Here is a 27114-nt window from a genome sequence, read left to right as displayed (position 1 = left end):
ATGGTGATTTCACGATGGAAGGGCAAAACTCCCTCCCACCAAAACTTGCAGAAATTTCAGGCGGTCATTTCAAACAACTCTAAAGGGTCAGATACATCGAGAAATCTGACTGCCAATAAGTACTTAGCACCTCTGCCCAGTGTCGACAGTTAACTTTTTGTTGTTCACATAGAACAATTTGAACATCTTGGCCATGTTATGTTATAATCTCCACCCGGCACAGCCAGAAGAGGACTGGCCATCCCTCATAGCCTGGTTCCTCTCTAGGTTTCTTCCTAGGTTCTGGCCTTTCATGGGAGTTTTTCCTAGCCACCGTGCTTCTACACCTGCATTGCTTGCTGTTTAGGGTTTTAGGCTGGGTTTCTGTACAGCACTTTGTGACATCAGCTGATGTAAAAAGCGCTTTATAAATACATTTGATTGATTGATTGAGTTTACCTCCGATTTGCTTTGTTTAAATAAGGCCATTTTTTGGCTTGGGGCCTGCTGTAAATAATGTAAGATAACTAGCAAGCTGCGCTAATGGGTCATCACTAGTTACCACAGCCACAAAGTCATAAACCCCGCCTATTTCTACAATTTCTCTTCGTAAAATGCGATTTTAAACCTAACCTTAACCATACTGCTAACCTTATGCCTAACCCTAAACTTAAATAAAGACACAAAAGCAAATGTTTGTTTTCATACATTTTTACAATATAGCCAATAGTAAGAACCGCGCTAATGTTGTTTCTAGCTAGAATTTGTAGTAAGCCCTTGTTGATACTAACCAGATGGCCACAACTAAATGACTAGTGTAGATAGCAACATAAGTAAACCACAATGGATTCATTTTTTGTATGAAACAGCTGCCTTTTATGCAGTCAAGATTCGGTGGAGTAGCTACTGTATGTTGTGCTAAATGGAGATGCTAACCGTTTAGTTAACGTTAGCTAACAAGGGAACTGGCACTGGAAGTATGGGAAAATGGAGAGTGAATAAAATGATTTCTTCATCATCTTGCTAGATAGCTAGTTTGGTAAAGCATTTAGCATTGTGTGCATTGTGCTGCACTTACCACCCCATTTGTTTCATATGAAGTGTGTGTGACTGCCTGGCTCAGTTAGCAAGCTAAAGTTAGTTAGCTAGTTAACTAATGAGCAGGTGCACATTATCAAACTGAACCTAACAAAGGTAAAATATGTAAAGATTAAAAGAGCATTATCATAATTTTCACATTTTCCAAAATACTGTATATGGAAATATACACTCAGTGGACAGTTTATTAGGTGCACCACTCCATTCACGGAAATAGTTTGTTCCTACAGACAGTGAGTCATGTGGCCGTGGCTTGCTATATGAAGCAAGCAGACAGGCATCGAGGCATTCAGTTACTGTTCGATTGAACGTTCGAATGGGCAAAACAAGTGGCCTAAGCGACTTTGAGCGTGGTATGATTGTCGGTGCCAGGTGCGCCGGTTCCAGTATCTCAGAAACAGCCTAGGGTTTGCAGAGAATGGTGCGACAAACAAACAAGCAAATAACGGCGCAGTACAAAAGTGATGTGCAGAACGGTACCTCGGAACACACAACTCGGTGGTCCTTGTCACCGATGGGCTATTGCAGACCAGGTTCCACTTCTATCAGCTTAAAACAAGAAGAAGTGGCTCCAGTGGGCACGCGATCATCAACACTGGATAATTGAGGAGTGGAAAAGCATTGCCTGGTCCGGCGAATCACGGTTCTTGTTGCCTCATGCTGATGGCAAAGTCAGGATTTGGCATAAGCAGCATGAGTCCATGACCCCATCCTGCCTGATGTCAATGATACAGGCTGGTGGCGGTAGTGTAATGGTGTGGGGAATGTTTTCCTGCCACACGTTATGTCCCTTGATACGAATTGAACAGCTTTTTAGACCCGGTACTAGATGGGTGTAGGTAATAAACTGGCCACTGAGTGTATATAAAACACAGAAAAATATTTTTTTGGACTGCACTGGGCCTTTAGGTGCTCAACTTTTGACCAGATCCTTATGGGCCCTGGTCAAAAGTAGTGCACTAAATAGGGAATCAAGTGCCATATGGGACGCAGACTATGAAACTCGGGAGACCTGGAGATCCCTTAGATCCCTTGGGTCCTGGTGTTGGGAGACGAATGAGTGCAGGGAGAACGTTTTACTGCTGTGTTTGACTCTGTTTGACTGTGTGTGAAGTGGCGGGATCTCACAGCTCAGGGACGTTAGGGATCATCACCCCACTGCCAACCCTCCTAATGCTCTGGACCTTCTGAACCTTTCCAGTCCCAGCCCTTTGACTGGGATGTGTCCCAAAATGACACCCTATTCTCTAAATAGTGCACTACTTTTGACCAGAGCCGTACGAGGTAGGGAATGATAGGTTGCGATTTGGGACACAGGCAGAGCCAGCTGCTTTCTGCTTCCTGCCCTGTGGTGTTTAGCACCATATGAACGACACCTCTTTGGAAATATTTTTGAACAAGTTAGAGTGTTTATTATGGGAGTGCCACCCAGACAAAAATTATAGTGTGACGGTAAATGTTTAGATTGTAAACTTGTCAAATTATCAAAAAGCTTCACCATATGAAAGTGTATGTCTGAATAGCCATTATTTCGTAGGCCATATGTGATCCAACATCTGAAACAAGAGCTCTTTTCTGTTTCATTACTCACTCTCACAACTGTGGTGAACGCTCAGTTTGCCAACTGCCTGAGGATTACAAATCCACAGCACAGACTGTAACTAGTTGGCTCCATTTTTTTTGAGTAGGAAAAAGCGCTTACATGAAAAACTCTGCGGTTACTCAGCCCTGCAAACATGGCGAGCAGGATCCATTGAGTTACTTTTCCTGCACCTTCATCTCATTAAACCCGGATATGGCCTGAGGTTGGAGATCTATATAAAGTCTCTATGTCTCCCCTCTGCTTTAAAGTACTCTCCTGTGAGCTGCTCTCTGTATTTCTAGAAGGCATTCCAGAGAGGTGATGGAGCTCTGAAGCCTGGCCCAGCGGTTTGGTTTACCTTGGAGGACACCCTTGTCACCCATCAGGCGTTGAAGCACATCTGAGTCCAACTTGGCGAAGGCATCGTTGGTGGGGGCGAACAGGGTGTACTGGCCGGGTTGTCCCAGCTTGTCCAGCAGGCCTGAGGCCAGAGCCACTTCCTGTAGGGAGAAAATACATCATATCCTCCATCATATGCTCCATTAATACTGTATGAATCGATAAATCGAATAAAATAGAATGAAACAGATGAGATGAGAAGAGAAAAGGAGAAAAGAGGAGAAAAGATATAGATGAAAAAGGTAAGAAAGGAAAGGTAGGAAAGGAAAGGTAGGAAAGGAAAGGTAGAATATGAAAGGTAGATCAGGGCAAAAAGAGAAGAGAAGACTTACACTGAGAGTGGTGAGGTCATCGTCAACCTCGATGACATCCTGGATGGTGTTGCCCACGGCAGTGATGACACGGTCGATGATGTGCACCACCCCGTTGGTGGCAACCTGGTTGCCATGGATAATCCTGGCACAGTTCACCGTCACGATCTTCATACATAACAACACACCACATAGGACATGCACAGCACAGTCAGTATCTGCACACAACACACAACAGCATACTGTCCTTAACTCTCCAATGTGCACTCAACACAACCTTCAACAAATAACTACCTGCACACAATAAAGCCTTAGCTATCCATGATGGCAACTTTTCTATCTCATGGCATGGAAACCATCGGATTCCCAATACATTCCATGGGCGCTGGTCAAAATAGTGCACTAAAAATGGAGTCGGGTGCCATTTGGGATGCATAAGATGATGTTGTGTAGGTCTAGTGGGATGCTTACCCCGTTGGAGTAGTGGTTGATGTAGAGTCCCAGGTCGTTGTACATGGAGTCGACCACCAGGCCGTTCTTCAGGTCTTTGGTAAGCAGGCGTTTGTTAGCCATGTGGTAGTGCAGAGCATTGTACAGCTCAATGTTAACGTTGCTCACCAACGCGCTACGCACTTCCTGTTAAAGAAATGCAGAATAGAAAGGCTTAAGATAACATAAATACTTAACATAAAGTGATGACAAAGACTTACAGCAACTGACTGTAGGGTTCAGGTCAATCAACCACACATTCTGGTGTTTTATGTTGTAGCTCTTTTAAATGGTCACATTACAAGCACAGAATGGTTTTGGCACTGAAAAAACCTAAAACTATCGCTGGTGGATTCAACTGATTGTGTGACTTACCTGGAATTTTCCAGATGTAAGAGATTACACTTATCCTGACTTACCTCATCTAACAAGTCCCAGGCATCGTTGCTGGGAGCAAAGAAGGTGTATGACCCAGATCCCTCTATCTCCCCCTGCAGCTTGGAGATGTGAGAGTATTCCTGGGTGGAGATGGCCTTGACCAGGCCCAAGGTACCATACACATTGTCTATAGGGGCCACTGTGGAACAGGGAATAGAAGGTACCATGATGACTACATCTCCCTACATACCGGGGGTAATCCCAAATGGTATCCTATAACCTATACAATGCACTACTTTTACCAGAGCCCTAAAGTAGTGCAGTACATAGGGAATAGGGGGGCACTTGGGATGCACACAAGTCTCATTGAAACAACTCTAACAACCCTAAAGAACCCCAAAAACAAACGGATGAAGCTAAAAGGAAACATGCAGGGGTAGGACGATGTGCCAGCGGAATCTTTATGTTGGTGTGGCGTTGTGACTCGTGAATTTAATGAGAAAACGTAATACCCCTTGGTATGTCTTCGTTGAACCTCTTGTTTAACCTTTGAAGTACACTATAACATTAAGTGCACTACAAAAATAGATTGCGTATCTTGTACCCTGTAACATTACATATACTGTAACCGACTGTAGCTACATACCTGCAGGACATCCTTTCATTCCTTCCAGCTTCATGTAGCCTGGACAGCACTCATACAGCACCGTCCTATAGACAGAGAGACACAGATAGACTAAGTTCAGAGACATAGACAATGTACCACAGACAGATCACGCATAAACAGATCACTCATACAGCACCAGCACCAGCACCGTCCAGAGACACAGAGACACGCACCAGAGACACAGATAGACCAAGTTCAGAGACATAGACAATGCATCACAGACAGATCACGCATAAACTCATACAGCACCGTCCTACAGACATTGACACACAGACACGTCATGTTTAGGGACAGATCACTCATACAGCACCGTCCTACAGACAACACAGGGACACACACGTTAGAGACAGAAAGGAGGGAGAGATGGAGACATCCCACACAGATCACACTTTAGAGACAGAGACGACACACAGACACAGACAGACGGACAGGTCACAAGCTAGATACAGACATACCCTATCCTCTGTTTGAATATTCAGAGCCGGGGTACATAAACAGTGATCCCCACATCCCATGTAATTACAGTGTTCTAGAAGATCTTTCAGTACAACAGAGCACATCGTATATTTATCCTGGAGTTCATCCTAGTATATTTCAGCTGAATCATCACTAATGTCTTTATTGAAAGGCTGTTTCATGCTCCTGTGTGTGTGTATGTGTGTGTGTGTTCCACATGGTCCTCATTATCTGTTTTATTACCCATAAGGCCATGTGGTCCCAGGGCCCAGGCCAGCACGCCTCCAGGGTAACGCTACCACATTGTATGCATACATAAACTATGTCTGCCTCCAGAATGGCACCCTATTCCATATATAATGCACTTTGTAGGGAATAGGGTGCTATTTACCAAGCACCCTGCCCCTTTGCAACTAAACAATTAGTCTCGCACTCTAGTCCATGAATCAGCCTTGGTTAAGCTCTAAGACATTATGTTTAGGGCCTTGAAGTAGCGCGTTGCAATCAAATCCATAAGCAGTCGGAAACCTTGGTTATGAAATTGAACTTTTCAACTCCCGCATTTACCACAAACTATTGAATGGGCTGTGTGGAAACTGTAACAGACTAGCTCATTAGAAATGACTCGGGGGGAAATGATGGGAGGAAATGGCACTGTAATCTTTCATCTAAATCAAACAGCTTTTAAAAGCAATCGTAACCACAGAGACACAAACACAGAACAGGCCTCATTAGGTTTTCAGAGACTCTTTAATTAAACTCCATGACGTTACAACCCAGCTAACAACAAGCATTCCCACAACTTTAAGTCATTAACTAACATTTTCATAGGAACGTTACCATGATATACAAGGAATGTTTCCAAGAGACCATTGCCTTAATCCTCTAGAGCAGCGTTCCCCAAACTCGGTTCTCAGAACCCCAAAGGGAACACGTTTTGGTTTTTGCCCTAACAGTATACAGCTGATTCAAATGATCAAAGCCTGATGATTAGTTGATTATTTGAATCGGCTGTGTAGTGCTAAGGCAAAAACCTAAACGTGCACCCCTTGGGCTCCCAAGGAGAGAGTTTGTTCTGAAATGTTTGTCCTATATCTGAGAGATACAGTACAAGAAAGATCAGGAAAAGGCTTTTGATAAAGTACGACTGGAGTTTATATATAAATGCCTAGAATATTTCAATTTTGGGGAATCTCTTATAAAATGGGTTAAAGTTATGTATAGTAACCCTAGTTTAAAACTATCTAGAGGAGTAAAACAAGGTTGTCCACTATCGGCATATCTATTTATTATTGCCATCGAAATGTTAGCTGTTAAGATTAGATCAAACAATAATATTAAGGGATTAGAAATCCGTGGCTTAAAAACTAAGGTTTCATTGTACGCTGATGATTCATGTTTTCTTTTAAAACCACAATTAGAGTCTCTCCAGGGCCTCATAAAGAATCTAGATACTTTTGCTATCCTCTCTGGATTAAAACCAAATTATGATAAGTGTACTATATTATGCATTTGATCACAAAAAAATGCAAATTGTACATTACCATGTAGTTTACCAATTAAATGGTCTGACGGAGATGTGGACATACTCGGTAGACAAATCCCAAAAAGACAGAAATTATCCAATACATTTTTATAGAAAGTTAGCAAAAATAGATAAGATCTTGCTACCATGGAAAGGAAAATACCTGTCTATTTGTGGAAAAATCACCCTGATTAACTCTTTAGTCATATCACAGTTTACCTATTTGCTTATGGTTTTGCCTACACCTAGTGACCTGCTTTTTAAATTATATGAACAAAAAATATTCAATTTTATTTGGAACGGCAAGCCAGATAAAATTAAAAGGGCCTATTTATATTACGAATATGAATTCGGAGGGCAGAAATGATTAAATATTAAAGCATTAGACCTCTCACTAAAGGCATCAGTCATACAAAAGTTATACTTAAATCCAAACTGGTTCTCCAGTAAATTGGTAAGAATATCTCATCCTATGTTCAAGAAGGGCCTTTTCCCCTTTATTCAGATTACACCTGCTCACTTTCGGTTGTTTGAAAAGGAAATAATCTCCAAAATATCTTTATTTTTTAAACAAGCCTTAGAAAGTTGGTTGCAATTTCAGTTTAATCCACCTGAAAAGACAGAACAATTAATACAACAAATATTGTGGTTGAATTCAAATATACTAATTGATAAAAAAAAATGTATTTTTTGAAGAATTCTTTAAAAAAGGTATAATTTTAGTGAATGATATCATAAATAGGACTGGTGGAGTTATGTCACACATGCAGCTAACACAGACATATGGAAATGTCTGCTCTACCCAAAATTACAACCAATTAATTGCAGCATTACCACAAAAATGTAAGAGGCAAGTAGAAGGGGGAAAAAGTAAGGAACTTGTATGTCGGCCCTGTATTAAAGAACATAAATGGTTAAAGAAAAGTGTGATAAATAAAAACATATACCAATTTCATTTAAGGATCAAAAAACTGACAGCTGTGCCATATAAATTGCAAAATAGTTGGGAAGAGATTTTCGATGTACCCATTCCATGGCACATGGTTTATGAATTGATACGCAAAACAACGCCGGATTCAAAACTTCGAATTTTTCAATTTAAATGACTATACAAAATTATTGCAACTAATAGAATGTTATATATATGGGGGATACTTCCCAGCTCTGCAGATTCTGCTGTGACGAGGCAGAGTCATTAGATCATTTATTTTGGCATTGTCCATATGCAGCTCGTTTTTGGTCACAGGTCCAGGAATGGCTGAAGAATTGCAACATTTGCCTAGAACTAACGCTACAGATAGCAATACTGGGTGATTTGAAAAGCCATAGTCAATCAATCAATAATATAATAATTATTTTAGCAAAAAATGTTATTTTTAATTTACAATCTGTAGAAGCTATGAGAATAGAAAGGTTCAATTATTTTGTGAAGCATCACAGCACAGTTGAAAAATATATGGCAAATAGATAGATGGGAGGGGTTGAATGGAGCTGAAGGGTGGGACTAATAACAAGATAAACAATGTAAAACATACGGGATCTGTAAAATATATATAGGTTCCGAACTTTTGTGAAATAGCACAGTTACAAATAGAACTGGATGGACATCAGAAATAGAGGAAGGACTAAGGACAAACAAGAGAGAACTATTGTAAAGTAGCCTGTGTCTGTAAAATGTGTATAAGATGTATAAATTGAAGGTAAAAGCCGAAGTGTTTATCAGTTTACTCCAATTGGGGGATCGGTGGTAGGGTTTGCGGGGAATAATAATAAAGGGATATTCTTCTAAAAAGTATGTATGTCTATATATGTATGTGTATGTATATATGTGTATATGTATGCATGCGTGTATGGATATATTTAACAAAGAAATATATGGGGGATTGGAAATGATGCAGACAATTACATTGATGGAAGCAACATTCTTTCCGCAATATTAAGCTGATCCACCCCTTAAGAAAAGAAAAAAGAAAAAAAGAAAAAGAAAAGAAAGAAAGAAAGAAAGAAAGATCAGGAAACTATAAATACATTTTTTGACATGTATTCAACCCCTTATTTTAGGCACTGAACTATCTCCATATATATATTGAGCAAAAATATAAATGCAAAATACAACAATTTCAAAGGTTTTACTGTTACAGTTCATATAAAGAAATCAGTCAATTTAAATAAATTCATTAGGGCCTGATCTATGGATTGATTACACATGACTGGGAATATAGATATGCATTTGTTGGTCACAGATACCGTAATAAAAAGGTAGGGGCGTGGATCAGAGCATCCCAAACAAGCTCAATGGGTGACATGTCTGGTGAGTATGCAGGCCATGGAAGAACTGGGACATTTTCAACTACCAGGAATTGTGTACAGATCCTTGCGACATAGGGCCGTGTATTATCATGCTAATACATGAGGTGATGGCGGCAGATGAATGGCACGACAACGTTAACATCAGCAAAACGCTCGCCCTCACGTTGCCGTACACATGGTCTGTGGTTGTGAAGCCGGTTGGACGTACTGCCGAATTCTCTAAAACGAAGTTGGAGGCAGCTTATGGTAGAGAAATTAACATTACATTCTCTGGCAACAGCTCTGGTGGACATTCCTGCACTCAGCATGCCAATTGCACACTCCCTCAAAATTTGAGACATCTGTGGCATTGTTTTGTGTAACAAAACTGCATGTTTTAGAGGGGCCTTTTGTTATCCCCAGCACAAGGTGCACCTAATAATCATGCTGTTTCATCAGCTCCTTGATATGGCACACCTGTCAGGTGGATGGATTACCTTGGCAAAGGAGAAATGCTCATTAACAGTGATGTAAACAAATGTGTGCACAACATTTGAGAGAAATAAGATTTTTGTGCATATGGGAAATTTCGGGGATCTTTTATTTCAGCTCATGAAACATGGGACCAACACTTTACATGTTGCGTTATATTTTTGTTCAGTGTATTTCCATTAATTCTTTAAACTGGTACTGGGGACCTTCAGATGAGGCTTGTGAGGCTTGTGGGCATCCTAGAGCAAAACAACCGATATGTGCAGTAATGTGTCTGTGAGAGACACATATTATTTTGTAGCCCAAACTGTTCGGACGCTACAGACAGAAACTGTCAGAAGAGGCTGTATCGAGTTCAGACAAGTTCCTTGATGCTTGTGGGGGTCGTAGAGCAAAACAGAGAGCAGCATGGTGAGAGTCTCTTCTTACCACAGAGGGGTAGGCCAAAACATTCAGATGCTTTAGATGTTTTCGTGAGAAGACTTACTTTCAGCATGTCTTATGGTTTGACAAACATTGCTCTAACTCTGCCAGAGAGATATCGGTGGATTGAGATGCAGACCATGCAAAAAACTGATGTCTCTAACTTCTTAAAAAAAAGGTTCCAAAAGGGTTATTTGGCTGTTCCCATAGGATAACCCTTTGAAGATCCCTTTTTGGTTCCAGGTAGAACCCTTTTGGGTTACATGTAGAACCCTCTGTGGAAAGGGTTCTCCTATGGGGACAGCCAAATAACCCTTTTGGGTTCTAGATAGCACTTTTCTTTCTAAGAGTGTAGCTTAAACAGACGTATTTTGATGAGGATTTTTTAATTATTTTAATTAGTTTTCCGCTGGGCCACGGAAATTGTAGGAAAAGGGTTCTTGTGTCACGTTCCTGACCTATTGTTCCTTTTTCTTTTATTTATTTAGTTGGTCAGGGCGTGAGTTGGGGTGGGTTGTCTTTGTGTGTTTTTGTATTGTCTAGGGCACAGGTGTCAAACTCATTCCACAGGGGGCCGAGTGTCTGCGGGTTTTCGCTCCTCCCTTGTACTTGATTGATGAATTAACATCACTAATTAGTTAGGAACTCCCCACACCTGGTTGTCTAGGGCTTTATTGAAAGGAAAAACCAAAAACCTGCAGACACTAGGCCCTCCGTGGAATGAGTTTGACACCCCTGGTCTAGGGTGTTGTATGGTTTAGGGGGTTAAGTAGAGTAGATGGTTTAGTGTTCAGTGTAGGTGTCTAGGAAAGTCTATGGTTGCCTGAATTGGTTCTCAATTAGAGACAGCTGGTTATTGTTGTCTCTGATTGGGAGCCATATTTAAGGCAGCCATAGGCTTTAGCTGTTTGTGGGTAATTGTCTATGTCATTGTGTAGTGGTCAGTACCAGCAACATTTTGTTTATATAGCTTCATGGTCGTCAGTTTGTTGTTTTGTTTCGTTCGTTGCTCTTCTCTAATAAAAAGAGAATGTATTTCTCACACGCTGCGTTTTGGTCCTCTCTTCAAAGTCAAGACGATCGTGACATCTTGTCAAATAGAACTTGGTATGTTTGGGGGAACTTTTGGGGAATATTAATGGAATATTCTCCTAACCCAAAGAAAACTGGACACATTAATGTTCTTGCAACATCCCATGAATTTTTTATTTAGCTTTATTTAACTAGACAAGTCAGTTAAGAACAAATTCTTATTTTCAATGATGGCCTAGGAACAGTGGGTTAACTGCCTGTTCAGGAGCAGAATGACAGATTTGCACTTGCAACCTTTCGGTTACTAGTCCAATGCTCTAACCACTAGGCTACCCTGCTGCCCCGAATCGTGTCTAGAACATTATCATTGTACATTCTGAGAACATGGTAACCACATTATTGGTATTTTCTTTTTGACTTTAAGGGAATGTTCTAACTCTACCACCAAAACATGCCCAAAAAATTATCCGAAGGTTTTTGCTAACATAGATAGAATGTTCCTCTAACTAATGGAAAACTGGACACAAACATTATGGGAACATTACGGGTAACATTACAAATCCCTTTTCGCTCCCTAGAATTGTTAGCTGAGAAACTGTTTGATATCATCATCTAGTGGTATGACACTTCTGCAGTACACATTAACTGTATCAAAGACTGACGCTTTCAGACTATAGCTATAGCTAACAGCTGCAGGTTGGATTTCCACCTCTTTATATCTTAATAATTCTTTGTAGTAATGTATAGCTACGGTGTCCTGTCCTGTGTAATCAGCTCCTATAACGGTATTCAAACTGTTAACAGTACCACATTGGCACCAAGTTGGCGTCAAAGTTAAAATACATTTATTATAAGCAGAGCCCTACCTTGTTTTAATAGACAAAAACCACAGAAGGACACTATCTGCGTCCTAAATGGCACCCTACTCTATATATTGTGCCCTACTTTTGACCAGAGCCCTATGGGCACTGATCAAAAGTAGTGCACTATAAAGGGGAAAGGGTGCCATTTGGGACGTACTCTAGAACCACCTAGCTAGTCCATTTCATAATCCCACACCTCATAAACCATGACATGACTTGTTAAAGCAGAACAAGTATGCTTCAATTTGTGCAGAGCCAGAGGTATTGTTGAGAGAGGAGAACTCACAGACATAGCTTTATGATATGCCAGTAAATGCCACAGGGTGTATTCCACTGTTTAAGAAGAAGAAATGACTAAAATGTCAAATGTAAGTAAGCCTTTTCTGAGCCAGAGGCAGACGTGAGGCAGCGTGATGTACAAGTACACCACTGGACAGCACGCTATTCCACTGTTTCCAGCTGCAGAAATTCTAAACAGTACCACAAACCAGCAAATGCTGAATATACAAATACAATGATACATGAAGTAGGCTATAGTAGTAGATGGATGTCCAGTTTGAAGTGGACCAGACCTTACATGGTTGTGAAATTGAAATATGTATTGTGGGTTACAGATCTCTGTAGAAAGCTTTATGGTGTATGGACACTCCCGCTGAGCGCACACTGGTTGAATCAACGTTGTTTCCAAGATATTTGAACTAAATTAGATGTGGAATTTATATCTGTGCCCAGCGAGCTGACCCTGCATGATGCTGATCCCAGATAACTCACTAACTCATGTCTGGATGATGCTAGTTGGGGGTTTAGTTCATTTTTTCCAGAGTAATGGTTTTTGAATAATGGTTGCTTGTTGCTCAGTCTTTGGTGGCTTGGAACTTAAGTCCAGCTGTGCTTCTTCATCAGCGGTCCCCCTGGGACGCCTGCAAACCAGAAAAACATTTCCACATGCTCTCCAGTGTTCCAGTGGTAGCTGGGTCCATAATAGGACAAGACAGCCTTGTCTAAATCAACAGAGTTTGACTGGAGAGAGAGGGGGTCTAGGGCAGGATGGAGTGAGGTTTACAGTGGCTTGTTTCCTTCATAGCGACAGACGATGACGTATGTTGGGTTGTCATCCCCGGCTCCTCCCTCAGACATACATGCACGCACAGAGCTATCATTCCTCAGTAACAGTCAGCAGACGGAAACAGAGATATCATCCCTCAGTATGAGTCAGCAGAGGGAAACAGAGCTATCATCCCTCAGTATGAGTCAGCAGAGGGAAACAGAGATATCATCCCTCAGTAAGAGTCAGCAGAGGGAAACAGAGCTATCATTCCTCAGTAAGAGTCAGCAGAGGGAAACAGAGCTATCATCCCTCAGTATGAGTCAGCAGAGGGAAACAGAGATATCATCCCTCAGTAAGAGTCAGCAGAGGGAAACAGAGATATCATTCCTCAGTAAGAGTCAGCAGAGGGAAACAGAGCTATCATCCCTCAGCAGAGGGAAACATAGCTATCATCCCTCAGTAAGAGTCAGCAGAGGGAAACATAGCTATCATCCCTCAGTAAGAGTCAGCAGAGGGAAACAGAGCTATCATTCCTCAGTATGAGTCAGCAGAGGGAAACAGAGATATCATCCCTCAGTAAGAGTCAGCAGAGGGAAACAGAGCTATCATTCCTCAGTAAGAGTCAGCAGAGGGAAACAGAGCTATCATCCCTCAGCAGAGGGAAACATAGCTATCATCCCTCAGTAAGAGTCAGCAGAGGGAAACAGAGATATCATCCCTCAGTAAGAGTCAGCAGAGGGAAACAGAGATATCCTTCCTCAGTAAGAGTCAGCAGAGGGAAACAGAGATATCCTTCCTCAGTAAGAGTCAGCAGAGGGAAACAGAGATATCATCCCTCAGTAAGAGTCAGCAGAGGGAAACAGAGATATCATTCCTCAGTAAGAGTCAGCAGAGGGAAACAGAGATATATCCTTCCTCAGTAAGAGTCAGCAGAGGGAAACAGAGCAGATCAAGGCCTGCCGTATGAGGAGAGGGGCTATGTCCCAAATGGCACCCTATTTTCTATATAATGCACCTCTTTGACCAGGACCCATAGGGACCCATAGGGCTCTGGTCAAAAGTATTGCACTATATAGGACAGATGTATTCAACTCTTACCCTAAGAGGTCCAGAGCCTTCTGGTTTTCTGTTCTACCTGATCATTAATTGCATCCACCTGGTGTCCGAGGTCTAAATCAGTCTCTTATTAGAGGGAAACTATGAAAAAACGCAGTGGAACTGCCTTCGCGTTCCAGATTTGAGTTTGAGGGAATAGGCTATGGTGCCAGATGAGGAGAGGTCATGGCTCATGGCTCATGGCTCATGGCTGACTGCCATAGTTGCCTTCTTTTGAACTTAGCCCCTGGAAACACAGAGAAGAGAAGAGGAAGAGTGGGGGGATGAGCCAGGCATGAGATCACACATGCCCTGATGAGGCACAGTCAGCAAAACCACCTCCACTCTCCCACGCACATACAGGAGAACCAAGACTCCCTCTGGCCTGGCTTCGGGGTTGGAAACTTCCCTCTGTATTGTCAGCAGCTCTACTTTAGACTGGAGATCTCTGTATGTCAGCTAGCCAAACCAATACTACTGTAGTACTGGCATCTGGTCAATGGAGAAAACTGTGCTGTTTCCAATAAACAGATCATTACTAATGATGTGGCCTAGTTGTTTGGTTGTTTTTTGTGAGGGGGTTCTATCCAGCATTATCCATTAGGCTTGCTGCAGGTAGAAAATGCTAGGAACTGTTCCACACCTCACTTTGCTCAAAATGATCCTCTCCAACAGACTCGGACGTTGTAGCTTAAAATGGGTCAATTAGGGGCAGTTTAGGGGACAGTCAATGAAACCAACCATGGAAGAATGTTGTAGCGAATTCGGAAGGTAGCCCTGACCGGGACTCGAATCCTGATCCAGCGAATGTCAAGCCAACACATTAACCGTTACGCCAAGAGGTTTGGACCTGTTGGTGTAAACGTTAAGGTGTTGGCTTGACAGTCGCTGGACCCAGGTTTGACAAATACTATTATTTGTCAGGGAATACTATTTGTAGATCAGTGATACTACACATAATTTTGCTCAAGCTGATCCTCTCCAAAAGACTCAGAAGTTGTTAAGGGCAGTTTAAGGGGAGAGTCAACGAAACCGACCATGGAAGTATGTTGTAGCGAACACTACTCAGCATCCAGGAGCATAGAACACTACTCAGCATCCAGGAGCATAGAACACTACTCAGTATCTAGGTGCATATAACACTACTCAGCATCAAGGAGGATAGCTATTATAGAACACTACTCAGTATCCAGGAGGATAGAACACTACTCAGCATCCAGAAGCATAGAACACAACTCAGCATCCAGAAGCATAGAACACTACTCAGTATCCAGGAGCATAGAACACTACTCAGTATCCAGGAGCATAGAACACTACTCAGCATCCAGGAGCATAGAACACTACTCAGCATCCAGGAGCATAGAACACTACTCAGCATCCAGGAGCATAGAACACTACACAGCTTCCAGGAGCATAGAACACTACTCAGCATCCAGGAGCATAGAACACTACTCAGCATCCAGGAGGATAGCTAGCATAGAACACTACTCAGCATCCAGGAGGATAGCTACATAGAACACTACTCAGCATCCAGGAGGATAGCTACATAGAACACTACTCAGCATCCAGGAGGATAGCTACATAGAACACTACTCAGTATCCAGGAGCATAGAACACTACTCAGCATCCAGGAGCATAGAACACTACTCAGCATCCAGGAGCATAGAACACTACTCAGCATCCAGGAGCATAGAACACTACTCAGCATCCAGGAGCATAGAACACTACACAGCTTCCAGGAGCATAGAACACTACTCAGCATCCAGGAGCATAGAACACTACTCAGCATCCAGGAGGATAGCTAGCATAGAACACTACTCAGCATCCAGGAGGATAGCTAGCATAGAACACTACTCAGTATCCAGGAGGATAGAACACTACTCAGTATCCAGGAGCATAGAACACTACTCGGCATCCAGGAGGATAGCTAGCATAGAACACTACTCAGTATCCGGGAGGATAGCTAGCATAGAACACTACTCAGTATCCAGGAGGATAGAACACTACTCAGTATCTAGGTGCATATAACACTACTCAGCATCAAGGAGGATAGCTATTATAGAACACTACTCAGTATCCAGGAGGATAGAACACTACTCAGCATCCAGGAGCATAGAACACTACTCAGTATCCAGGAGGATAGCTAGCATAGAACACTACTCAGTATCCAGGAGGATAGAACACTACTCAGCTTCCAGGAGCATAGAACACTACTCAGTATCCAGGAGCATAAAACACTACTCAGCATCCAACAAAATAGAACACTACTCAGCATCCAGGAGCATAGAACACTACTCAGTATCCAGAACCATAGAACACTACTCAGCATCCAGGAGCATAGCTACATAGAACACTACTCAGTATCCAGGAGGATAGAACACTACTCAGTATCCAGGAGCATAGAACTCTACTCAGTATCCAGGAGCATAGCTACATAGAACACTACTCAGTATCCAGGAGGATAGAACACTACTCAGTATCCAGGAGCATAGAACACTACTCAGTATCCAGAAGCATAGAACACTACTCCGTATCCAGGAGCATAGAACACTACTCAGTATCCAGGAGCATAGAACACTACTCAGTATCCCGAAGCATAGAACACTACTCAGTATCCAGGAGGATAGAACACTACTCAGCATCCAGGAGCATAGAACACTACTCAGTATCCAGGAGCATAGAACACTACTCAGCATCCAGGAGCATAGAACACTACTCAGTATCCCGAAGCATAGAACACTACTCAGTATCCAGGAGGATAGAACACTACTCAGCATCCAGGAGCATAGAACACTACTCAGTATCCAGGAGCATAGAACACTACTCAGCATCCAGGAGCATAGAACACTACTCAGTATCCAGAAGCATAAAACACTACTCAGTATCCAGGAGCATAGAACACTACTCAGTATCCAGGAGGATAGAACACTACTCAGTATCCAGGAGCATAGAACACTACTCAGTATCCAGAAGCATAGAACACTACTCCGTATCCAGGAGCATAGAACACTACTCAGCATCCAGGAGCATAGCTAGCATAGAACACTACTCAGCATCCAGGGGCATAGAACACTACTCAGCGTCCAGGAGCATAGCTACATAGAACACTACTCAGCATCCAGGAGCATAGAACACTACTCAGCGTCCAGGAGCATAGCTACATAGAACACTACTCAGCGTCCAGGAGCATAGCTACATAGAACACTACTCAGCATCCAGGAGCATAGCTACATAGAACACTACTCAGCGTCCAGGAACATAGCTACATAGAACACTACTCAGCATCCAGGAGCATAGCTACATAGAACACTACTCAGCGTCCAGGAACATAGCTACATAGAACACTACTCAGCATCCAGGAGCATAGCTACATAGAACACTACTCAGCATCCAGGAGCATAGCTACATAGTACACTACTCAGCATCCAGGAGCATAGCTACATAGAACACTACTCAGCGTTCCAGGAGCATAGCTACATAGAACACTACTCAGCATCCAGGAGCATAGCTACATAGAACACTACTCAGCGTCCAGGAGCATAGCTACATAGAACACTACTCAGCATCCAGGAGCATAGCTACATAGAACACTACTCAGCATCCAGGTGCATAGCTACATAGAACACTACTCAGCATCCAGGAGCATAGCTACATAGAACACTACTCAGCATCCAGGAGCATAGCTACATAGAACACTACTCAGCATTCAGGAGCATAGCTACATAGAACACTACTCAGCATCCAGGAGCATAGCTACATAGAACACTACTCAGCATCCAGGAGCATAGCTACATAGAACACTACTCAGCATCCAGGAGCATAGCTACATAGAACACTACTCAGCGTCCAGGAGCATAGCTACATAGAACACTACTCAGCATCCAGGAGCATAGCTACATAGAACACTACTCAGGATCCAGGAGCATAGCTACATAGAACACTACTCAGCGTCCAGGAGCATAGCTACATAGAACACTACTCAGCGTCCAGGAGCATAGAACACTACTCAGCGTCCAGGAGCATAGCTACATAGAACACTACTCAGCGTCCAGGAGCATAGCTACATAGAACACTACTCAGCGTCCAGGAGCATAGCTACATAGAACACTACTCAGCGTCCAGGAGCATAGCTACATAGAACACTACTCAGCGTCCAGCAGCATAGCTACATAGAACACTACTCAGCATCCAGGATCATAGCTACATAGAACACTATTACTGCTCATCATCTAATAGTGTAAGTGCATCACCTTGCAACACAACCCAGCAGCAGAGTCCATGCTGTCAAACTGATGATAGGGAACTAAGACATGACCTGAGTCCGGCATGGATCGGAACGTCAATACGAGAGCTGGAACCATGGGAACCATTCTGTTCTTTGATTAGATGTATTTTCTGGTAAAACAATCCATACAGTTTAAAACAGTTTAGAAGTAGAACGAAATGATAGATTTCACATGAAAGTACTTTGGAATAGACTTTTTTCCAATGTGGTCATTGAAATACTATGTGGTTGTTATAATATGTGGTTGTACTGTGTCTGTTTCGTGTGAGCAGCACTATGTGGAAACCTCTCTGTACTATGTGGGCTCTGTCCTTTCTGTCTGTACTCAAAGAGTTTCCACTGTTTCAACCTCCAACCAGTAAAAATGGCTGACACATTACTGCCTTATCAGAGCCAGGAACCAGCGGTGCACCACTGTGGCGTCCCTACGGCGACCACGCTCACCGTACCATAATAACCATCATAACCATAGTAACCAGGACCTTTATAATGCTTGGGATTGTGCATTGATGTAAGAGTTGAAGGCTTGCTTGGGTATAATCTTAAATCTTGTTCCTTTGACGTTCATTACTAAACCCTCTGAACTCTCCTTCAGAGTCGTCTTTGTTTCCCAACATACACTAGATGAAGAGATGGTATTTGATGGTCCGTCATCCTCCTAGATTAATCTTGACTGCTGTTCATGTTTATGTTAATTAAACCTATCCTTCTCAACTACTCCCCTCTCAAGTTCAAGTTCAGTCATAGTACCATTAAAGGTCTCTTTGTTTCTCAACATGGATGATGATGAGAGGGAATTTGATGGCAGGTCAGCCTTATACATTAGACATTCCTCTGATGTTTGTGGCAAAATTAGTCAAAGATAACACAGACCTTTTGTTATCTTTCCTAAAACTCCCTCTGCGTCCCAAATGGCACCCTATCCCCTATATAGGGGACTACTTTTGGCTCTGGTCAAAAGTAGTGCACTATATAGGGAACTCCCTGACTGGTTCTAAAGGGTGATCGTAAATCTACACATACTTGATTAACCCGTACCATAACATATACTCCGTATAATCCGTACCACAACACATACCCCGTATAATCCGTACCATAACACATACCCCGTATAATCCGTACCATAACACATACACCGTATAATCCATACCATAACACATACACCGTATAATCCGTACCATAACACATACACCGTATAATCCGTACCATAACACATACCCCGTATAATCCGTACCATAACACATACCCCGTATAATCCGTACCATAACACATACCCCGTATAATCCGTACCATAACACATACCCCGTATAATCCGTACCATAACACATACCCGTATAATCCGTACCATAACACATACCCCGTATAATCCGTACCATAACACATACCCGTATAATCCGTACCATAACACATACCCCGTATAATCCGTACCATAACATATACCCCGTATAATCCGTACCATAACACATACCCGTATAATCCGTACCATAACACATACCCCGTATAATCCGTACCATAACACATACCCCGTATAATCCGTACCATAACACATACCCCGTATAATCCGTACCATAACACATACCCCGTATAACCCGTACCATAACATATACCCCGTATAATCCGTACCACAACACATACCCTGTATAATCCGTACCATAACACATACCCCGTATAATCCGTACCATAACACATACCCCGTATAATCCGTACCATAACACATACCCCGTATAATCCGTACCATAACACATACCCCTTATAATCTGTACCATAACACATACCCCGTATAATCCGTACCATAACACATACCCCTTATAATCTGTACCATAACACATACCCCGTATAATCCGTACCATAGCCAACCCTGGAACTGATTCAAAGCCTCACGAAAGGCACATAAATCTGTTACACTGACTTCCAAGTGAGGGAATGTTACCCTTGGCTGTGAACCCACTCTCTGAGGGTGTCTCAGGGGGAGTTGGGATATGAAAAAAAAACACATTACCAATTCACACGTGTATTAATACACACTTGTACATGTGCGAAAAAGGACAAATATAAGCACCCACCAAATGATTATTATTATTGTTATTATTAAGCTTTGCTCTGAAGTTGTGTGGTCCATATGAGTTTCCATGGCACTAGGGATCACCCTGTGTCCATTTGAACATTTCTGTGTGGCACATGAGACTACATCATTCCTGGGTCCATGTCTGTGTCCTTAATGGCACACTATTCCCTGTATAGTGCACTACTTTTGACCAGAGCCCTATGACCCCCTATGGACCAAAAGTAGTGCACTATATAGGTAATACGGAGCAACTTGGGACATATGCTCTGTGGTCCGTACAGAGGACCCTAACCTAACAGTGTCATATTATTCATCGTTGAACCCAAAGGAAAGAATGTGTCCTGGAGGAACCCCCAAAAAACTAAACGGCGCTTACGCTTTCTTTCCACAGATGGCCCCTTGATACCAATTACGACACGTGCTGAAGTACTTCTTCTTGGTCCCCATGGCCTGCTGCAGAGCGCACACGTTGGGTCTAACAGTCGCCAGGGAAACAGAGGTAACAGATGGTTAAATGAACACATTTGGAATATCTAAAGTGTTCCGCACTCAGCATACCATGTAATAAATACTGTATGTCTGTTTGATTTCTTATCCTTATTTCATATTCACAGTATATTTCACTTTTGTTATTTCCCTTTTGTCCATTTGGTAATTTTGCTTTCATAAAAATGTATCTGACATAGCAATTTATTTACATTAGCTCTTAAATGTTATTTAGTGAACTTTAAAGCATGATTCATTTAGAAATTATGAAATAATCATATTCAGAATTAAAGTCTCTGATATAATTTGTTTCCGTAAATGATCATAAAAGCAGAAAAAGAGTAGTGTTTCAACTCAGCAAAAGTTTGGACTAAAAACAACTTTTGCATGACACATTTGTAGAGACTGTGCATGCATCAGCATAAATCAGTGAACGCAGATCAAGTCCTTCAGATAATAATAACAGTAATAATAACAATAATAATAATACAAATAATAATACCAATAATAATAATAACAAGTATACTACTACTACTAATGATAATAATAATAATAATAATAACAATACTAATTTAAAATAATTAACTTACCCCTCTTTTCTTGCCCTGACTTTACTGTGGTAGACTATCTTATCATAAGAAGAGGAGTCCGCCATGTCAAAGTTTGACAGGACAAACACAGCAAGGAGAGCTGCAAACAGGATCTTCATGATGATATCCCAGGAAGCTCCTCAAGGTACACAGAAACACTGAGAACTGGGAGCAGGCTGGGGAGAGGGAACTTATATAGTAGGAGAGACTCACTAGGCTGGCTGGTTGAGGAACTAAGAGGGAGGAATGGAACACACCAAAGCCAGACTCACGCCTGGACCACCCAGCACCCCTCCAAGACCATGTTACGCACTCTACGCTAAAACTGTGTGGTGCGACACGCTACTATACGGGGAAATAGTTGATATTTTTTATTTAGTAATAATTTTGATACTGATAATTTGCTCCCACTTCAGATTTTATACTTCAGATTCTGTTGAGATTGCGTTTAAATTGAAGGAAAAATCACACAAAAAATCACACGACAAGATCATACATATGGTATTCATTTATGCCATGGAAAACACCTGTAGAAACCACACTGGCATGTAGAAGACAGAACATACATCCAGCGTACCTTTCTGAAAACAAGTAGCTAGACAGAGAGTTATCTTGTTCTAGTCAGACAAGGTCCAGACAGACATAGTACCATATTGCAGTATTAGTCACCTCTGTGAACAGGCAGGCACCACTGGAGGCTGTAAGTCATTTTTATTCAGAACAAAGCTGGCCTCCGGATTTAGAAAGCCACAAACACACTCCAGATGGACCTACAGAAGCCGGGTCCTACAGTGCCAGTCACTGATCTGTGTATCAACTCCTAATTATTAAACCACATAAACAAAACTCACACACTCAAGAGGTAGGAGTGAGAAGTAGTCTGTCAGAAGTAACAGTTTGTGTTTAGCCCCACCTAGTGAACTGAGGGGAGTGTGACATAGAGGAGTCTATGACTATTGGAGAGGAGAGTGAGAGGAGAGTGTTATGGAGAGGAGAGGAGAGGAGAGGAGAGGAGAGGAGAGGAGAGGAGAGGAGAGGAGAGGAGAGGAGAGGAGAGGAGAGGAGAGGAGAGGAGAGGAGAGGAGAGGAGAGGAGAGGAGAGGAGAGGAGAGGAGAGACAGGGTTCAGAGTGTGGCTGTAAATACCAGAGCCAGATGAACTCTTTAATACACTAAAGATGTTAGGGAAGGAAGCCTCGCTCAGCCTCTCTGCCCACACCTCAGAGGAACAAACAATGCCACAAACACACACCTGTGTCTCATATGTCCATAGAGCCTTTCAAAAATAGAATTCATAATTTAACAAACTCAATTGTTGTGGGAGGCAAACAAAATCCAAGTGATGTGTTATAGGCATAGAACATCCAGAAGAACACAACACCCTTCTACAATGTTTTTGAGGAAGAAAACCCTCTAGACAATCATACCAGTGTGTGTGGGTGATAAGGGTCAGTGATCATCTAACTTCTAACAGAAGGGAATAAGATCATATATTTCTATGATCTGTTGATTGTTCACATGTGTTTTCAAGTGCGTGAGCTGTGCAACTTTACTGTACGTTTGGAAATGGAGCCATCAAATCAAATTGCTTCTCAGAACTATTTGAAGAGATGAGTCTGCACAACACAAACCAACTAACAAGTCAATCACTGTCTTGAGCTGCTCCACATGCGCTATGAGAGACAGAGATATGTGAGGTCGGCAGGATCATAGAGATAACCCTACTGTCAGGGAGGGCAGTGTGCTTCTCTCTCTCTGGTTAGAGGAACAGAACACTCCTACCGTTCACAAGATTCTGCACCAACACCAGAAACTACACAGTACACAGTACACACACCAGAAACTACACAGTACACAGTACACACACCAGAAACTACACAGTACATGTCCCCTGAACCCTAACCCTTACAGCTTATGACACATCCTGGAGAATGCAGGCAGTTCTTTTCATCCCATAGTCCAAAGCCAAGGTTTCCCAACTCCAATCGCTGTCATTGTCAAGCCAAACATAAGACTGAGTGAAAAATAATTTGCATGAGAGCACCACAGACTGGCAGTCAGGCTCAGGGCCCCACCACATCTATGGGGATTTATTACAGTTTCTAATCCTATTAAACAATCTACAATCAATTCACTCTGCAATCCATAATTAAGTATTTCCATTAGCCAGAGGAACCGGGAAATCTCCCAGAGCAGCATGTCCCTGTTAGATGAGAGAGTAATGACAGTGTTTTAACATCCAGGCTGGTTAACTCATTTAACACATGCAGTGTGACTTTTCGCTGTAAAGGCCAGCAGATTGCTGGAACACTGAGTGACTGGGGAGAGGATGGGCTATGTCTGACTCTGAAATGGTACCCTATAAAGTGCACTAGTTCTGCTCAGCCGTCTGTCTGTGCCCTTAAATCTTTTATGTCTGTCTCCCAAACTATTCCTATCTGTCCTATCATAAAAACGATGAAAAAAATATATGTAAGAGGATCGGGATTTTTTTTTTTACAAAAAAAGTTTAGTTTACAACTTTCAACAGATATCTCAGCCAAGCGAATGTTCCTCTGTGTGACCTTAACCAGTCTGAAGTAGCAGTGAAGTACCTTCATATTAGAAAAGGATTCTTCCAATTCATGTTACCATGGAGACAGAGATCTAATGAGTAGATGAGACACTCCAGCAGATCTGTAGGTGTGAAGCTGAGAATATCCATGGAAGTGCAAAAAGATGAATGAGGAACAATGATATGGTGATATATATGTGAGAAAACGCTCACTGTCTGTTGAAAGGATGGTGATACTGACTTCAAATAATTTATGTTAAAAACATATTATGTTTATTGATTCATGTTGTATAGCCCTCTGGAGCCTGAATGAATGCCAAAAATAAAACACAACATTAGCACTCTGTCAGAATGTATACATGTCTAATCAATTTGCATAATCAGAATAGCAGAATACAATGCAATACTTCACATGTGAATGCAGTAGTATGTCTTTAAGGTTAACAATGGGATGCTGAGAGTCCCAGTATCTTACCTTGAAGGGCAAATCTAGGATTCGAAAAACAACTGTCACACCCTGATCTGTTTCACCTTGTCTTGTGTCTCCCACCAGGTGTCTCCCATACATCCCCTGTGTATTTATACCTGCGTTTTCTGTTTGACTGTTGCCAGTTTGCCTTGTCCCGTTCCTCTTTCTTGTTGTTGTTCTAGTCTCCCCGGTTACGACCTGTTTTGCCTATCTTGACCCTGAGCCTGCCTACCGTCTACGTCTGCCAACTATTACCAGGATAACGAACCCCTGCCTGTCCTCGACCTGCCTTTTGCCTGCCCCTGTATATTCAATAAATCTCTGAGACTTGAACCATCTGCCTCACGTGTCATCATCCGGGTCTCATCCTGACATGATAACAACAAAGTGGTAACTCCACCACTTGTTTTGGTAACCGCTGAGGGATGGGCCTAAAGAAGAAAACACTCTCAAATTCATAAACAGAGCTATAAAAAGCCCCCCAAAATATGCACAAATGGCTGTATCAATCTCAGATTGCCCTTTAAGGTTAACAATGTGATGCTGGGAGCTGAGTTTGTGTGCAGTGTTACTGACAGCACTGAGTATAGCATCATATGGTAAGAACGTGGGGAATTCCTCACAAAAAGCTAATGAATTGTATGTCACAAGCTCAGCTATGTCAACATTCAGTTGTAGGGGAGAGTTGGGTAAGTTGAGCCATTTTTTCCATTCTGTATCACTCTGTAAAGGGAAATATTGTATTATTTCTAACAAAGATATCTACATATATTTCAGGATGTTGTGTATCCATGGAAATAATCAGAATTCATGTAAACATTACAGTTTTGAAAACATAGCTTGTCCAAAACGAGTAGTCTCTTGGCACAACTGACACCGGGTATGGGATGATATAGTTCATATCATCCCATACCCGGTGTCAGTTGTGCCAAGAGACCCTGCCTGTGGGACAGGGTAAGTTAAGCAGCCTTCAAATGTCTGTACTGAATTAAATATTACCACTACCTTTTTAAACGATATCTATCTTTAACACAATTACAATCACTTTTTTGTCTTTAAATAATTTTAAACATCTTTTATCACAGGCTTAACACCTAATAAACAACATACTTTTAAAAACACTTTTAAAATAGCACAGTCCCTGTTGTTACCTCCTATCCCAGCGATAATGCCTTGGATTACGCATGGGAAGAAAACATTTACATTTGCTCAACTTGCCATTGGCTCAACATACCCCATGGTCATTGGCTCAACATACCCCATGGTCATTGGCTCAACATACCCCATGGTAATTGGCTCAACATACCCCATGGTCATTGGCTCAACATACCCCATGGTAATTGGCTCAACATACCCCATGGTCATTGGCTCAACATACCCCATGGTCATTGGCTCAACATACCCCATGGTCATTGGCTCAACATACCCCATGGTCATTGGCTCAACATACCCCATGGTCATTGGCTCAACATACCCCATGGTCATTGGCTCAACATACCCCATGGTCATTGGCTCAACATACCCCATGGTCATTGGCTCAACATACCCCATGGTCATTGGCTCAACATACCCCGTGGTAATTGGCTCAACATACCCTGTGGTAATTGGCTCAAATCACCCCAAGGCAAACATTTTGACTATTAGCCCACACAGCTACTAGGATACACTTAACCTCAAATGATGTATAGAACAATCTTACAATTATCTACTTTGGTTTAGATACAAGCATCATGAAACCTCCAACACAATGAATTAATTTGACTTGGTCAAAAGTAGTGCACTATATAGGAAATAGGGTGCCATTTGGGACATACCCGAGATGATAGACTCGACAGCATCATTCAAACTAGTTTTGAATAATTCGCCATGGTGTGACATTGTACAGATCTACCTGTAAGAATGATTAGGGTTTTCCGTTATGCATTATGACAAGGGATCGTTGTGAAATAGCAGGGGGCTGACTGGAGGAAGCAGCAGAGACAGGGCCTGTTAATAAAATACTGATAGTTCTATCACGTCTAGGGATACAAAACTCAGGTAACTTTCCCCAAATTCCCAGGTTTTCCAGACATCCTGGTCGGAGAATGACGTCTTACAGTATATGCTTGATCCATATGACACCCTATGTCCCCTGGTTCCAGAGCCCTATTTCCCCTGGTTCCAGAGCCCTATTTCCCCTGGTTCCAGAGCCCTATGTCCCCTGGTTCCAGAGCCCTATGTCCCCTGGTTCCAGAGCCCTATGTCCCCTAGTCAAATGTAGTACACTATATAGAGAATAGGGCGCTATTTGGTACACAAACCAAGAAACAGACTTCTAGTCTCCAGGTCTCCAGGTTATACGTTCTAGACCAGAATATATTAGTCTGAGAGCTGAATTGGTTCTGGAGTCGCAAGACAAGTTACTACACAGGCCTCCATGAAGACGTATCATAATGATACATTCAAATCGCTTGTGGTCTTTTGAACAGTATTCACTCTATAGTCCTTCTACGTAGCAGTCTCATCCTCAACAGTCTGCTTTAACATGGACCCTTCTCTCG

The 27114-nt window shown here is 42.2% G+C and overlaps 1 protein-coding gene across 1 annotated transcript in view; it reads right to left on the bottom strand.

Moving 5' to 3' along the window:
* postnb (periostin, osteoblast specific factor b) overlaps positions 1-21671 on the bottom strand; it is a 35732-nt gene extending 14061 nt beyond the window's left edge. The window contains exons 1-7 of the mRNA XM_038974177.1: positions 21553-21671; positions 20853-20951; positions 4883-4947; positions 4278-4435; positions 3841-4005; positions 3391-3537; positions 3018-3159 (exon numbers count right to left, since the gene is read on the bottom strand). Of these exons, the coding sequence (XP_038830105.1) occupies positions 3018-3159; positions 3391-3537; positions 3841-4005; positions 4278-4435; positions 4883-4947; positions 20853-20951; positions 21553-21671 (895 nt within the window). The remainder of the gene's footprint in view (positions 1-3017; positions 3160-3390; positions 3538-3840; positions 4006-4277; positions 4436-4882; positions 4948-20852; positions 20952-21552) is intronic.
* Between the last annotated feature and the right edge of the window lie 5443 nt (positions 21672-27114).

The sequence above is a fragment of the Salvelinus namaycush genome, chromosome 34 (genome assembly GCF_016432855.1).
Source record: "Salvelinus namaycush isolate Seneca chromosome 34, SaNama_1.0, whole genome shotgun sequence".
Classification (NCBI taxonomy): domain Eukaryota; kingdom Metazoa; phylum Chordata; class Actinopteri; order Salmoniformes; family Salmonidae; genus Salvelinus; species Salvelinus namaycush.
This window is presented reverse-complemented; position numbering and strand designations above follow the sequence as displayed.